At 36.0% G+C, this 16,305-nt stretch overlaps 1 protein-coding gene across 1 annotated transcript in view; it reads right to left on the reverse strand.

The window, feature by feature from the left end:
* Positions 1 to 14,644, reverse strand: part of LOC109008001 (26S proteasome non-ATPase regulatory subunit 2 homolog A) — a 35,251-nt gene extending 20,607 nt beyond the window's left edge. Inside the window, exons 1-11 of the mRNA XM_018987926.2 lie at positions 14,333 to 14,644; positions 13,978 to 14,078; positions 6,467 to 6,587; positions 6,283 to 6,342; positions 5,995 to 6,062; positions 5,697 to 5,739; positions 5,253 to 5,318; positions 5,135 to 5,173; positions 4,928 to 5,010; positions 4,113 to 4,227; positions 3,759 to 3,833 (exon numbers count right to left, since the gene is read on the reverse strand). Of these exons, the coding sequence (XP_018843471.2) occupies positions 3,759 to 3,833; positions 4,113 to 4,227; positions 4,928 to 5,010; positions 5,135 to 5,173; positions 5,253 to 5,318; positions 5,697 to 5,739; positions 5,995 to 6,062; positions 6,283 to 6,342; positions 6,467 to 6,587; positions 13,978 to 14,078; positions 14,333 to 14,422 (861 nt within the window). The 5' untranslated portion in view covers positions 14,423 to 14,644. The remainder of the gene's footprint in view (positions 1 to 3,758; positions 3,834 to 4,112; positions 4,228 to 4,927; positions 5,011 to 5,134; positions 5,174 to 5,252; positions 5,319 to 5,696; positions 5,740 to 5,994; positions 6,063 to 6,282; positions 6,343 to 6,466; positions 6,588 to 13,977; positions 14,079 to 14,332) is intronic.
* Between the last annotated feature and the right edge of the window lie 1,661 nt (positions 14,645 to 16,305).

The following is a 16,305-nucleotide window of genomic DNA, read 5'->3' on the forward strand; positions in this document are numbered from 1 at the left end:
CTGGTGGTCAACATATCAGTATTTAGGCACTCCAAGTTTTATTCTTGCAAGTAAATTGAAGGTGTTGAAGAAAGACATAAAGAAGTGGAACTTGGAAGTTTTTGGCCACACTGACAATCAAAAGTCGACTTTGTTGGAGGAATTGCAGCAGATAGAGGGTAAGGAATTTTTGGGTGATATTTCGGAGGAGGTGTTATTGAGGAAGGCCAAGGTGATCGCAAATTTGGAGAGGGTTTTGCTGTCGAATGAGATTTCTTGGTGTCAAAAATCCAAGGCCCTTTGGTTGAAAGAAGAAAAGTGTACAAAGTATTTTCACAAAGTAGCTAACTCACATCGGCGTAGCAATACTATCGAGTCGCTATACTCAGGTACTCAGGTCTTATCCTCTCCTTCCGAACTAGAAAATCATATTGTGCATTATTGTGAGGCCCTTCTCACGGAATCGGCTAGCTAGAGGCCGAAGCTTGATGCATTGTCTTTCGAGGCAATTGATTCTCAGAGTACGAGTGTTTTGGAGAGACCTTTTGATGAAGATGAGATTTATAAGGTTATTTCTGGTATGGCTAAGGATAAAGCACCGGATCCGGATGGTTTTTCAATGGGTTTCTTTCAAACTTGTTGCGACATTGTAAAATGTGATGTTTTGCAGGTTTTTAGTGAATTTCACTCTTTACAAAAGTTTAAAAAATCCTTTAATGTGACGTTCATTGCATTCATTCCTAAAAAGCATGGGACTTCGATTATTGAAGATTTTTGCCCTATAAGCCTGGTTTGTAGTGTTTATAAGATTATTTCAAAGATTCTTGCTAACCGGTTAAGTCCTGTGTTGGATCAAATCATTTTCAAGTCCCATACCACATTTATTCAAGGAAGACAAATTCTTGATTCGGTACTTATTGCAAATGAGTGCTTGGATCATAAATTGAGGGAGGGAGGTTCAGGTATCCTGTGCAAGTTTGATATGGAGAATGCCTATGATCATGTGAATTGGAATTTCCTGTTATATCTCTTGGGAGGTGTGGTTTTGGTGATAGGTGGATTTCTTGGATGAGTCATTGTATTTCTACCGTCCGGTTCTCAGTTCTAGTTAATGGTACACCTGTTGGTTTCTTTGATAGATCTCGGGGCTTGCGACAAGGAGATCCACTATCTCCTCTCTGAGCCAAATGGTACAGTCTACTGTTGGTGGAGGTTTCTTATCTAGGTTTCAGGTGGGTAATGGCACTGGTGGTTCCATCATCTCTCATCTTTTATTTGCAGATGATACTTTACTTTTTTGTGAAGCAGATAGCAACCAGATCCAAACTTTACGAGCATTGTTACTTTGTTTTGAAGTAGTGTCTGGGCTCAAGGTGATTCTTGGTAAGTTTGAGATGGTTCCGGTGGGTGCAGTTTTTAATATCCTCAGTCTAGCTAGCCTTTTAGACTACAATGTGTCCTTTCTACCAATGAAATACTTGGGTCTTCCTTTGGGAGCATCTTTTAAGGCTAGAGCTATATGAGATGGGGTGGTGGAAAAGATAGAGACTAGGTTGGCTGGATGGAAACGAATGTATTTATCAAAAAGTTGTCGCCTCACTCTATTGAAGAGCACCCTTACTAACCTTCCCACATATTTTTTATCTCTATTTATGATGCCTGTAGGGGTGCTTAGATGGAAGACAGTTTGTGCTCCAGTGGTGTATGGGGGGTTGGGAGTGAGTGATCTAAGAACTTCTAATAAAGCCTTACTGGGGAAATGGCTTTGGAGATATTATTCGGAGGAGGGATCATTATGGAAAGAAATTATTAACGTTAGACATGAAGTTGCTTGGGGCGGTTGGTGCTCCAATGAAGTGCGAGGGGGGCATGGTGTGGGTTTATGGAAGTTTATAGGGGGGTGGCCTTGTTTCGAAAAACACATTCGGTTGGTAGTTGGAGAGGGTAATCGAATTAGTTATTGGCAGAATGTGTGGTGTGGAGAATATGCATTGGAAAGGACTTTTCCGGCTCTCTATTGTATTGCAACTAATAGGGAAGCTTCATTGGCGAATATGCGGTTTTTTTCTCATGGCGCTCACCAGTGGAATGTACTTTTTAATAGAGACTTTCATGATTGGGAATTATCTAGTGTATCAGATTTTTTCAGTCTACTATATTCCATGGGGACTCCTACGGCATAGCACGACATATTGAAATGGAGAAACAAGGATCATAAGACATGTACGGTTAAGGCGTATTATAAAATCTTGACAACACAGGATCCTATTCCATTTCTTTGGAAGAATATTTGGAGGTCTCAAGTGCCTTCAAAAGTAGCATTTTTTGTATGGAATGCTGCTCTTGGGAAAATCTTGACCACGGACAATTTAAGGAAGAGGGGATGTATTGTGATGGATTGGTGTTCCATGTGTAAAAAGCATGGAGAAACTGTGGATCACCTCTTATTGCATTGTGGGATGAGATCTTCCAAATGGTTGATATTGCTTGGGTTATGCCTTTGAGGGTGGTGGATTTGTTGGGGTGTTGGAGGAAGATGCAAGGTTGTCATCAAATGGCTACAGAGTGGAAGATGATTCCGTTGGCCATCATGTGGTGTATTTGGGCGAAACGGAATGTGCGATGTTTTGAAGACAAGGAACTCACAATGGCGGAACTGAAGAATTTTTTCTTTCACACTTTAATGCTTTGGTTTTCTGCTATTTTACTAAATGGGAACAATGTTTATGATTTCCTATCTTTAATTTATCGCTCTTAAAATGTATTTAGGGGTTTTTCTGTATACTTCATGTGTACAAGGGCTACGCCTACTTCATTCATATCAATAATATCTATCTCTTATAAAAAATAAATAAATAAATTATGAGGAACATTATATGCCTTGGGATTTCGTTGCATTGTTCTTACTATATGTCAATATCAACAATTCTTGTACTTTGGTATTGCCTTTGGGGCATATTTTGATTCTTTTATGTACTTTATTTTGATTATGACCATTTCATGGTTGTGTATATTTTATAAAACACAAGATAATTATATAAATTCAATGTTTAAATGATATGTAATTAGTTTATCACTTGATTGTCATATTGCATGAGACTACTCAATTGAATTTATAGGCTAAACGGATTCCTTTCTTATTGTTTGTGTATCTTTTTTTGTTGTTTTTATGAATATGTTTTATAATACCCTTTTTCTTAAATGTTTGTTTTACTTCAATCAAATGCACACTTGCACTTTGCACTTAGGGCCCGGGATCTAGCTGATGTTTGCACTTAACTGCACCCGAGGCTTTTACCAAGAATGGGCCCAAACCATCTAATCAGTCAAGGCATCTAATTTCCATGTATTGATCATGGGTACACCAGTCATACCCTTTTATAATTAACTATCTACAGTAAACTCATTTACCCATATCAAAGTAACATTAACCAACAAGAAATTACCATAGTCCCCTAAAATAGTCTTAACAAAAAGCAAAAAAATTAAAACAAAACACCAACTAAAAGTGCTCAACATTGTCCAAAAGTATTAACTCCATACAAAAACCATTAGTTTTCAATTATTTTTTACAATAATATCACCCAAGAAGTACCAGAAGCTGGAAGTTACTTTAAACCAGTATGGGACACACAAAACATTGGAAATTCCCTTCTATGTACTCCTAAATAAAACAATAGTGCAAATTAAATATTCATTTTATAAACAATGCTAGACGCAACGAATCCGTCATCAATGTAAACTAAATGGGTCAAAACCATATAAATGTCAATACTTACATGCCGAGCAAGAATGTAACAGAATTGCTTCTTTCGTAGCAGATCATCACATAATGTAAACACCTGCTTCACATACTGCAGAGAGATACTTTAGCTATTAGAACCAAACCATACCGATAATTTCGAGTATTGCATAACATATTTGGTCGAGCGTGCAATAATATTTGCTAGTAACGTGTAGCTTTAAAACTCCAATCAATGAATAAGCCTAAATCCTCCAGCCACTCTTCAAATAAATGCACAGAAACATCATTCACAATCATATAGTCAAGAAAGGATGGATTAAAATGCATTGAAGTCGTTTTTTTTTTCCTTCAATAAGTAATGCATATTTAATTCTGACGAAGTACAGACCTGCATGTTATCCAGATAGAGGGCAATCTGAAGCGCATTTGGATACTCTTCAAATTTTACATAGATCGTGTAGGCAATATCGAGAACCAACATATCATCAGGGCCAGGGAGGTATCTGCAATATGTTGCAATGTTAAATGTCATCATAGCAGAGAGACAGAGAGACAGAGAGATCAATACAAAAAAACCCCCAAGGAAAAAGCTAGTGATTTATTTAGCATATGTGATAATAAATGTAGAGTGTTGGTGTAGCATTTGATATATGACAGAAGATATATGATATTATTTTTTTGTACATATAACAACCTGTTCCTTCTTGATCTTTAATGAGAAGCAAAATAGTTAAAAACTTTATGAATTAGGGTGTCCCAAATCCTTGAATGAAAGCAAGGACTCATCGGACGTCAATTGTTTAGACAATAAGCATGTATCCTATGCCTATACCAGTTGATCACTTCAAAGACTACACTAACACAAAACATTGCACTTATCAATGTTCTTTTCAGTCCAAATGCAAGTATATATTCTCTTGTTCCATGATGTGGAACCTCACCAAACAAGACCCTTCAGAACCACCCCAGGGGAATAAACTCCAAAACCACCGTGTATTAGGTAATCCAAGGGAACTTTTTTCTGAAAGTTAAAATAAAATTTTATTGAATCGTAAATAGGCATGACCTAAGTACACAAGAGAAAACACCTAGTTACAAGTTAGGAACTAGAAATGGATACAAGAAATTTATGAAAACTAGCCCCATTAAATGGTGAATTTGCTGGATCAATATCTCCAAAAAATTATGAAAAATCCCACTTACCTTGCTGAACTTGTGAGGTAGAGACATGTCCTTTTGAAATTCGTATTGTCCACATGCTCAATTAAAAGATCAAGGTCTTCAACCTGGCAATCATCAGATATTACATATTCCAAGTTTGGATAATCACCAACAAGAGAAAAAAACTAAAAAAGGGAGTGGGAAGGTGCAACTAAAGAAGAAGATCAAAAGAGCAACTCTGCTTAGTACCTCCATTAGAAGATCAACAGCTTCAGGTTCCGCATTGTGCTGCAGAGCAACAAAATTTATTAAAAAAGAAAAAACAATCCCTATAGCAATATAACATGCTACTGAATGGGAATCATACCTTCATGTGAAAAGCAACTATTTGTTGAACAAGTTCCATAAGATCATCGATTGGAGCTTCTTCAATCTGTTAGTGTAAAAAAAACATATAAATATAATCATACTTGAAAACAAGCTCTTGAAAATCCAATATGAACCAAAATACTTGAAAAAGTATTTATCAATGCATATCCCACTACAATCCACAGATACTAGGAAAAAAGGTGGAATGAACACCAACAATGTAATACAACTCCAACACCATGCCACATAATACATAACATCAAAGTCATGGAAAAAAGCATATTCGTGCATGATCTTATAGAAGAAAGTCAAGAACTTCAATGTTGCTGTAAATGCAAATGATTAGAGAGCACTTGTTACCAATTAAACGAGAAGACTGAGAACAATCCCAGGACCTGAAACCAGAAACTTATCCTTGCATTTAATAAAACTGATTCCTTACCTGTCGTTTAGCATACTCTTGTGCAATTTCTCCAGCTAAGTTCCTGATTACAAAAACATCAAACACTAGTGAGGATAACACTTAATTATATAGATTGTACTTCAATGGCTACTAATTAAAAAAAAGTTCTAGAACCTAACTCATAAGGAAACCACACCAAATCTAATTAATAATGAGCTATGTCCACCTTAACACCCAATGCTGACCAACATTTTTTTTAATCAGATGTTTTGTGCATGTGCATTACATAGTGGGTATAAATTATAACAATCGATATAAAAATTCTGTGATGCCTCACCTCACATACTCATGGCCCCATGAGCCAATCTCGCCTTCTGAACCCAACAATCTGTACTTTAGGCTCTCCTGAAAGGGTGGCAGCACGCGAGCACGCAATTAAAAAATACAGAGATATTCTTTTCTTGACAAGAAATAATCATGTCATTAAAAACACTAAAATGTGAAACATGCATGACAAATGAAGCAGCCCATACAAGATAAAAATAAAAAAAGGAAGAAGAAGAAGAAAGGAACCAATCACCAAAGACAAAATACTAATCTTAAACCCCAAAACAACTATGCATACCCTTTCACCCTCTGCAGACATGGTGAGCGCCAAAACTGATAGTATATCTGCCAAGTACGTCTGTAGTCAACAAGAATTTATAAGATTATATATTTTTTATAGGTAATCAAGAATAGTGCAATTCAATTTATAAGATTAGACATGAAATGATGCTAAATGGACAGTGTCTAACCAAATAGGTTACCTTCAAATCTGAATCCTGCATTGTCTCATAATATGCTTTCAAAGTTCCATAGTGTGGACGAAGAAACTTCAATGGCTTTGGCACTGAGGTCATGGAGCTAGTAGAAGTTCGAATTTCCTGTCTACAAGATAAAATTTTACACGCCGTCAAGCCACTCCATATGACATACATAATGCAAGCATTGCTACTCGCAATTCCCACACAGATTGTCAAAAGGATCACTGCTATCCAAAGGGCTGCTGGAGAAGGGAACAACTAAAACCAGCTTGCTGCAACTTAGACCATCCATCTCAAGTGTCCTTGATTCGCCACTCACAAATGCATTTTTCTCATGACCGATAAAATATTACTAAAATTTGGGAAAAATACATAAGCCCCTTAAACCACCACACCATTAGCAATCACTTCCAAACTATCAATTTTTGCAATCATCCGCTGAAACTACAAAATAGTTGTAATGTACACCATTTTCCTTTTAGAAGTCCATTTTGCCTAACAATTTTCAAAATACAATACAAACCTACTAACTAAAAAAATTAAAAACGAAGAAAGAGAAAGAAATAGTTGTATCTTTTTTCTATTGTTTTATGAATTTTCTAATTAGTGATGGGAGGGAATATTTTTTTACATAAGGGATGTATTGCAATTGAAATTGATAGCTTGGGAGAATGATTGCATATTGGGTGGTAGTTTGAGTCAGTTTTGCATATTATCCCTTAGAAATTTAGAAAGTGGCCTTTAAAAATTTCAAAAGGGGCCACTTTCCAAATTTCTAACTTCGTCAATGGAAGGGAGATATAATTTTCTTACAGGAGACAAAGCTAGAATATATTACAAGAGGGTTAAATCGGAGTATGTGGAGATGTCAAGATGTTGGATGGTCTTACCAACAATCAAAAGGGGCATCTAGGAGTGTTATCTAGAGATTTCTTGAAAGTGAAGGAGATTTCTTGGAGACAAAAATCAAGGGCACTATAGTTGAGGGAGAGGGACAAGTGCACAATGTTCTTCCACCGAGTGGCTAATTTGCATAGAATTATACAATTGAGACAATGGTGGTGGATGGAGTAATTTCCTCCGACCAATTAGCCACCAAGAATCACATTGTATAGTGTTTCAAGCACCTTCTATCTGAACAATATGCATGGAGACCAAGAGTGGATGGCTTAATTTTTGAGATTATAGACCAACAAGGTTCAAGGCGGCTTGAGAGACCAATAAGAGGTTCGCAAAGTATTCCAAAGCATGGTCAGTGACAAGGCTCTTGATCCTGATGATTTCACTTTGGCGTTCTTCCAAGTTTGATGCAGAGTGATTAATGATGATCTAATGAAGTTGTTTCAAGAGTTTCACACAAATGAAAGGTTTGATAAAACTACTTTTCATGGCTCTTGTTTCAAAAAAGGTTGGGATAGTGGATGTTTAAGATGATCGCACTATTAGACTTGTAAATGAGGTGTATAATATCTCGTCCAAAGTTTCGGCGAACCGATTGAGCATGGTGGTAGAAAACCTAATATCAACACCCCAAATTGCATTTTTGTCAAAGGTATACAAATTCTAGACTAAGTATTAATTGCGAATGAATGCTTGGATGATAGACACAAGTCTAGAGAACTTGAGATACATTGGAAGTTAGACATAGAGAAAGCCTATGATCACATCAATTGAAATTTCTTGCTTTATTTGCTTTCGAGGAGTGGCTTCGGGGAGAAATGGCATTCTTGGATAGCGTTTTGTATTTCTATTGTTTGCTTTTCTATCGTGGTGAATGGTCTCCGATGGGTTTCTTTGACAAAGGGATCCACTCTCTCCACTACTTTTAATAATTGTCATGGAAGCTCATAGTAAGATGATCTCAGGTCTTGCAGATGGTGGCTTTCTCTTAACTACTGTTTAGATAGTGAGTTGAGATAAGATGAGAGTTGAAAGTTGAACAAAATATTGTTATAATATTATTTTTAATATTATTATTCACTTTTTATTTGAAAAAAATTGAATTATTTATTATATTTTGTGTGAGAATTTAGAAAAGTTGTAATAATGAGATGAGATGAGATGAAACACTTTTTGCATCCAAACAGGGCCTTAGCCTTCTCGATGGGCTCTCTTGTTATCTCTTAGGTATTATTTCTCGATAATACTCTCATTTTTCGTGGGGCACAATCTCAGCGGACACTTCTTCTATGCTTTAAAGTTCTCTGTTTTTATACTAAATCTATCAAAGTTTGAATTAGTCCCGGAGTGAGATGTTAGTAATGTGGCGAACTTGGCTAGTCTTTTGGGATGTAGGGTACCTTCCTTATCCATGAAATACCTTGGCTTACTGTCAGGTGCCACCTTTTAGTCAGTGGGTATTTGGATGTTGTGATTGAAAGGGTGGAATGTAGGCTGGCTACAAAGGTTGAAAGCAACTTTCTTCATCTTAACAACTTATTTAGGAAAGATCTTACTATAAATAACCTAACAAAACGTTGGATCATGGTGTTGGGTTGGTGTTGAATGTGGAAGAAAAATGAGGAAACGGTAGATCAGTTGTGTCACGATACAATTGAGGTGGGTGTCATGACACAATTTTTTTTTTTTTATAAGTAATAATATTATTCAAAGAAATAGGCATAAGCCCAAGTACACAAGACGTATACAAAGGAAACACCTACAACTTCCAAAAACGAAATGAAACTAACACCAGAAAACTAAAACAAATGCAGAAAATTATCCTCCATTACAAAAGCTTTAACCCAAGAACTCAAAGTAGTCAAGAAGATATCCCTAAGCTCTCCCAATGAGCGTTCTTTATCTTCGAAGCATCTCTCATTTCTTTCAAGCCAAATGCACCACATAAGACAAGGAGGAATCATCTTCCAAACTCTCGCCGCCTTCTTACAGCCCTTCAAACCCTTCCACCCTACCAACAGATCCACCACATCTCTAGGCATTACCCAATGTAATCCTGTCCAACTCAAAATCTCATTCCACAAGAATCTTGTCACTTCGCAGTGAAGAAATAGGTGATTTACTGATTCTCCGTCCCTTTTACACATAACACACCAATCAACAATAAACAAACCTCTCCTTCTAAGATTATCAGTAGTCAATACTTTACCCAAAGATGCCGCCCAACAGAAAAAATCAACCTTAGAGGGAACTTTCACTTTCCAAATGTTTTTCCAAGGAAACACACAACTACTAAAGTTTTGGCAAAATTCTATAATAAGTTGAGACTGAAAACATAGCATTTCCAACAGGAATCCACACCATGCTATCCTCTCTTTCAAGCACCAACTTTGAACTGTAGAGTTTAACTAACAAAGCCTTAAGTTCATCCACTTCCCAGTCATTAACGTCCCTTGTAAAAATGATATTCCATTCAACCTTATTGTTACTACTACAGTAAGAATCATAAATAGTTTTTTTTTTTTATAAGTAGTAAGAATCATAAATAGTTGCATTATGATCCCTAGCAATTCTGAAAAGGGTAGGAAATTCTAGCTTGAGAGCAGTGTCCCCACACCACAGATCATGCTAAAAGAGAATCCTCTTACCATCTCTCACCTTCAATCTGAAATTATTTTTTTTATATAAGTAAAACAAGAATTTATTAATATACCAAATATCGAATATAGAGAAAATGCCCTAATTATGTAGGCACATTAGAAACTAGGAAAACATGAAGGTCCATGCTATTAAAGTCTATAGCAATGGCCCAAGTACAAAGAGTCCTAAAGAAAAACAATTTAAGCTCCTCTAAAGATCTCTCTTTGTCCTCAAATGTCCTCTCATTGCGCTTTTGCCATAGACACCACATAATACAGATAGGGATCATCTTCCAAACTGCTTTGATCTGTCTCACCTCACGAATCGAAGTTGTTTCCGGCATAACCCACATTAACTCCATTTTTTTAAACACCTCGTCCCGAAGAGTCCTGGCTATCTCACAGTGTAAAAGTAAATGATTTACCGACTCACCCCCGCTTTTACACATACAATACCAGTCTGCAATAATTATCCTCCTCTTTCTTAGATTATCCGTAGTGAGAATCTTACCCAACGATGCTGCCCATACAAAGAAAGAGGCTTTGGGAGGAGCCTAATGACGCCAAAGCCTTTTCCAAGGAAACTGTATCTCTGGAGCTTGTGTGAGAACCTTATAAAAAGAGCGAACAGAAAACACCAATTTCCTTGCAGGACACCACCACAACCCATCTTCCTGCTGGATATTTCGACGAACAGAATAAAGGAGGCTATAAAAATCTACAAAACTCTCCATCTCCCAATCCTGTGCCACTCGGTTGAAATTGATATTCCAATGGATGTTTCCACCTGAGACTTCCATAACCTCCGCCACTGTGGCATCTTTGGTACTTGCAATCAAGAAAAGAGACGGAAACAGATCTTGTAGAACACTGTTATTACACCAAGGATGGAGAAGGAATCCCATCCTTTTCTAATAAATTTCCACAAACTAACCCCATAAGCTCCACTAGCTACATTAGTACACCAACCTCCCCACAATCTTCCATATTTCACTTCTATCACATTTTTCCAAAGAGCTTTACTCTCCAATTGATATCTCCAAAGCCATTTCCCAAGTAAAGCTCTATTAAAAACCCTTAAATCTTTAATCCTCAATCCACCACAATCCAGTGGTTGACAAACCTTCTTCCAACTAACCAAGTGAAACTCTCCATTGCCTCCCCATAAGAAATTTCTAAATAAACTCTCAATCCTCTTTTCAACTCTTGCCAGAAGAGGAAAAAGAGAAAGGAAATTGGTGGGCAGGTTGGACAAAGTGCTATTTATAAGAGTTAGTCTTCCCCTCTTAGACAAGTAGATCATCTTCCAACCCGCTAACCTCTTTTCAATTTTTTCAATCACCCCATCCCATATGTTGACAGCATTAAAAGAGGCTCCCAAAAGAAGCCCAAGATACCTCAAAGGCATAGAAGAAATTCTGCACCCCAGTAAATTAGCCAAGTCTGATAAATTCTGAACATCACCCACAGGAACAATTTCAGACTTCGATAAATTAACTCTTAACCCCCAAGCAGCTTCAAAACACAGCAAAAGTGCTCTTAAAGCACAAATATTATCCGAATAAGGCTCACTAAAAATCAAGGTGTCATCAGCAAATAACAAATGAGAGATCTTTAAACTGTTCCTAGTCTCATTACCCACCACAAAACTGGACAGGAAATTACCCTCCATAGCCTTCTCAAGCATTCTACTCAAGGCGTCCATAATCATAACAAAAAGAAAGGGGAAAATGGGATCGCCTTGCCTCAAACCGCGAAAACTACAAAAGAAACCAGCTAGTTCTCCATTCACCAAAATAGAAAATTTTGAAGTAGAAACACAATGCTTAATCCACGAGCACCATTTAACACCAAAACCAAATCTCCTCAATAAATAATTAAGAAAATCCCAACTTACATGGTCATAAGCCTTTTCCATATCCAATTTAATAAGAATACCAGCTTTCTCCACCTTCAACCTACTCTCCAAACATTCACTAGCAATTAAAACAGAATCTAAAATCTGCCTACCCCTCACAAAAGTATTTTGAGATGGTGAAATTATCATCTCCATCACCCTACTCAAGCGATTTGCCAGCACCTTAGAGATAATTTTATAAATGCCATTCACCAAACTAATAGGCCTAAAATCTCTAATCTCCACGGCCCCTACCTTTTTCCGAATTTACCTTGGTGGAATTTAATTACCTTTGTGATGATCGAAGCCTTAGAGACACATTTTCAGAGTTATTTGATATCCCACGAGCGAAGGATGCTTCAGTAGCTGAGCTCTTGGATTGCCCTAGCAGCTCCCCTCAATGGATAGCACAAGATTGGGGGTTGGATGTCATCATTGTGTTCTTTGCTTTATTGTATTCCACAAGAGTGACACAATGGGAACTATGGACAAGATCAATTGGAGTCCCTCTAAAAAAGGTAGATTCACTATTACATCGTTCGATCAGAATTTGACTAGCCAAGTCATGAATGCATTTCGATGCTAGAAGATATGGAAGACTAAAGCTCCTTTGAATGTAGCTTTCTTCATCTTAACAACTTCTTTAGGGAAGATCCTTACCATAAATAACTTAACAAAACGTTGGATCATGGTGTTGGATGTGTAAGAAAAACGAGGAAAGTAGATCAATTGTGTCCACATTGCGAGGTGGACAGAACCATGTGGAATATTTGTTTTGTGGGAATGGGCTTAACATGGGGGTCATGCCAAGAAGGCAAGTGGATTTCCTAGCAAGTAGGAGTGGTCTCCAAGGCAATCCACAAGTAACTACAATTTGGAAGATGGTCCATATGTATGTCCCGGTGTATTTGGAGGTAGAGAAATCATAGAAGCTTTGACAACCAAAAGAGGACAATGGATGAATTGAAAGCTTTCTTTTTAAAAACCTTGTTCCTTTGGGTGGGGACAATAGATTTTAATGGGCTTAATTTCCAAGAGTTTCTTATTTCGGTTGTATATCCTAGTTAGGTACTACTCATGTATTCGTCTTGTAGACTTGGCTATGCCTATTATTATGAACAAACTTCTTGTTGCCTATCTAAAAATATTCTAACAACAATTTAATAATCATGGTCAACTGCTAATTTCTTTTTCTAGCCTTCTTGCATGGCAAGGACCTTGCAAATACCTTTCCACTTTCCATTTTATGTTAACCATGAATAGGAACATGGTGTAGAAAGCTCAAGTTTGGTGCTTCTATTGTGCATATAATGCATTATAGCTCTAAGTTCTTATGTTCTCCTCTATAAATAGATGTTAATCGGTCGATAATTTAAAAAGAACATAAATGGGCTGAAGAAGAAGATCATAGAGTAAGATCCCTAAAATTCTTGCCCAAACTCTAGGGCCTAGAGTGAGAAAGAGATACATGAAATGGGTCCCACAAAATATCTCCCAGAGTTTTAAATGGTCAATAAATGTTATGTCTATCTCTCTTTTCACTCTAGGTCCTACGGTTCGGACAGAAATTATAGGGAACCTAAATCCAAAGATCTTGAGGATTTTTCTTTTCAGCTTAAATCTAGGTAATTCACTTGGTGGTCCATTGCTTTAATCATTTACTTAATTACACTCTGCTTTCAACATTAAATGTAGTACAAAATTTGAAAAGAAACTTGAGCTTTATCATATTTCACCTCAACACCATTTCTCACCCTCTAGGATTATGTATGCCACATCGAACAAACCAAACTGATCAACCTAAATGACTGCCATCGGACACAAGATTTCATATGCATTTAGAAAGATTCTTTTCTCATACAATGAGCGATTCTTCTCCTTTCAAGGTTCCAAGTTAATATAAATCTCAAAAGGTAAGCCCCAGAACCAAAATAACCGATCAAATATAACGAATTACAGAAACAGGGGAAAAAGCACGATCTACCATAACAAAATGGATAAAAAAAATATTAAATAATTTAACCCTAACCGAGTAATATTCTCAAGTTTTTAACCCTAACCAAGAAGATAGGGATTACCTCATGCTCTCAAGCGCAACCTTCTGCAACCCAGGATCGGGATCCTGAACCCTTTCCACATACAGCTCTAATTGCTGTTTCAACGCCAAGTCCTCATCCGACTGCATCAGCCAACACCACACATGATTAAGGTTTTTGAGACTCGAAAAAAAATAATAAAAACTAAAAACCCCACAAATAAATGCCCAAGACTACAACTCTAAGGTGAACTTTTTAACCAAAATAAAATTCAAACAGCCCAAGTCTGAGGCTAACCAAAATAAAATTCAAGCAGCCTAAGCCTGAGGCATAACAAGAAAGGACACTGTAAAACCTTAGCAAGAACAATTCGTGAATCTAAAAATATCAAACACACCAGATCTTCCTCCTTCTTGTCATCCTTCTTCCTCTTGGGTTCCTTCGAAGGAACCGAGCCGCTACCGCTGGCATTAGGATCCGGCGCCATGCTCCACAGCGAAGTCTAACCTTGGGAACCGAGCTGAAGCTTGTTTGTGTGCAGTAATAGGATTTTTAGTTCTCTGATTTTAAACGAACTGAATGAAACAGATGGTCTGATGGAGTGACCCTCTGCACAAGAAAAGCAGCTGGCTCCCCGTCCCGTATTTATACGGCGAATAGTGTACAAGAAAGGTGTTTTTTCATTTCCTCTTATAGCACTCTCCCGTGTGTTTAGAGCTCGTTTGTGTTTACCTCATTTTATATTATTATATAATTTTATTAAATTTTTCTATAAAATATAATAAATAATTTAATTTTTTTAAATCTCAATTCAATTTTTTCAAATCTTAAAATAATAATTATATTAAAAAATAATATTTTATTTAATTTTTAATTTTTATTTGAAACTATATCATATCATCTCTAACTCCAAACGAACCCTTAGAGTATTAACAATTTAAGGCTGATTTAGGGAATGAGATGAAATAAAAATTTTGTAAATAGTAATGAGATAACTTATGAATAGTAATGAGATAGTTTAAATGTAGTATTTATTGGGTTTTGAAAAATGAGAGAGAAAAAATTAAATAAAAAATATTATAAAATTAAAATATTGTTAGAATATAGTTTTATAATATTATTTTTATTTCAAAATTTTAAAAAATTGAATTCTTTTTTATTTTATTTTTTAAAAGTTTGGAAAAATTATTTTGATTAATTTGAAAATGTTTATAATTAATTAAGTTTAGGAAGGAAATGAGATTAGACAAGAATTTTGAGATGAGAATTATTTTCAAACAAGCACGCATCCGCTTGTTAAATGTTAATCCTATCTCACTCAAAATTTAATATCATGTTAAATTATTTATCTAAATTCTATATAATTATAAAATATTATTAATTTATGACATTTTTAATATTTTTATCTAATTTATTTTCTTCATATTTTACTGATTTACTGGTCATATTTTAATTTTTTTCAAATAAAATATATTTTGTATTAATTTTCATAATTTATAATATGTACTTTTTCTGTGATTTTTATATTTGATAACATAATAGTTATTTTGTTCATCTAATTAATTTTTTTTTTTACTTATATTTTCAATAGTTTGGTTGGATGAAATAATCATATTTTCAATTATTGTAGTTGGATGAAATTCTTCCAAAAAAAAAACTATGATCTTGCTACACATCATATCTGTTGATCACCTCTATGTTACTGTAGCTTAGAAGTTAGATGGCTTTATGATTCCTAATTCAAGTTATGTTTGGATATCAAACATATCTCAATCTATTTTAAACTAATCATTAATGGAATAAAAAAAAATATCCATTTGTATGTGAAAATCAAATTTTAATTGTCTTGGTGTAGATGATGAGGTAAGGAAGTTGGGGATACCAATGGTTTCAAGATGTGATTGTTGTGAATATGGCAAGAAAGAGGATTTAAAGCATATCTTGTATAAAGGGGAGTTTGCTTAGGCAATATGGAGAAAGTGTTCGGCTGAGATGAAGATACCATTTTTTGTTAACCATACTTGGAGGGAACAAGTTTAGCTATGATTGAATAGAGCGAGGAGGAGATCTCAGAGTGGGAGTTTGCTGGGTTTAATACCGAGTATAGTGGTTTGGAGATTGTGGAGGCGTCGTTGTGTAGCAAGGATGGAAGAAAAATAAAAAATGTGATGGGAGTGTGGGGTTCCATTTTGAAAGAAACAATATGGAAAATGAGGACATCCGGGTGTTACAAAATCTGGAAATTCCAATAAATGTGAAGAAAGCTGGTTCAAAGTTGCTAGTTCAAAGTTGTTGGTTGTGAGATGGATGCGGCCTTCATTGAGGAGGTTGAAATTAAATTTAGACGGATGTTGCTTTGGAAACCTAGGC

The sequence above is a fragment of the Juglans regia genome, chromosome 10 (genome assembly GCF_001411555.2).
Source record: "Juglans regia cultivar Chandler chromosome 10, Walnut 2.0, whole genome shotgun sequence".
Classification (NCBI taxonomy): Eukaryota; Viridiplantae; Streptophyta; class Magnoliopsida; order Fagales; family Juglandaceae; genus Juglans; species Juglans regia.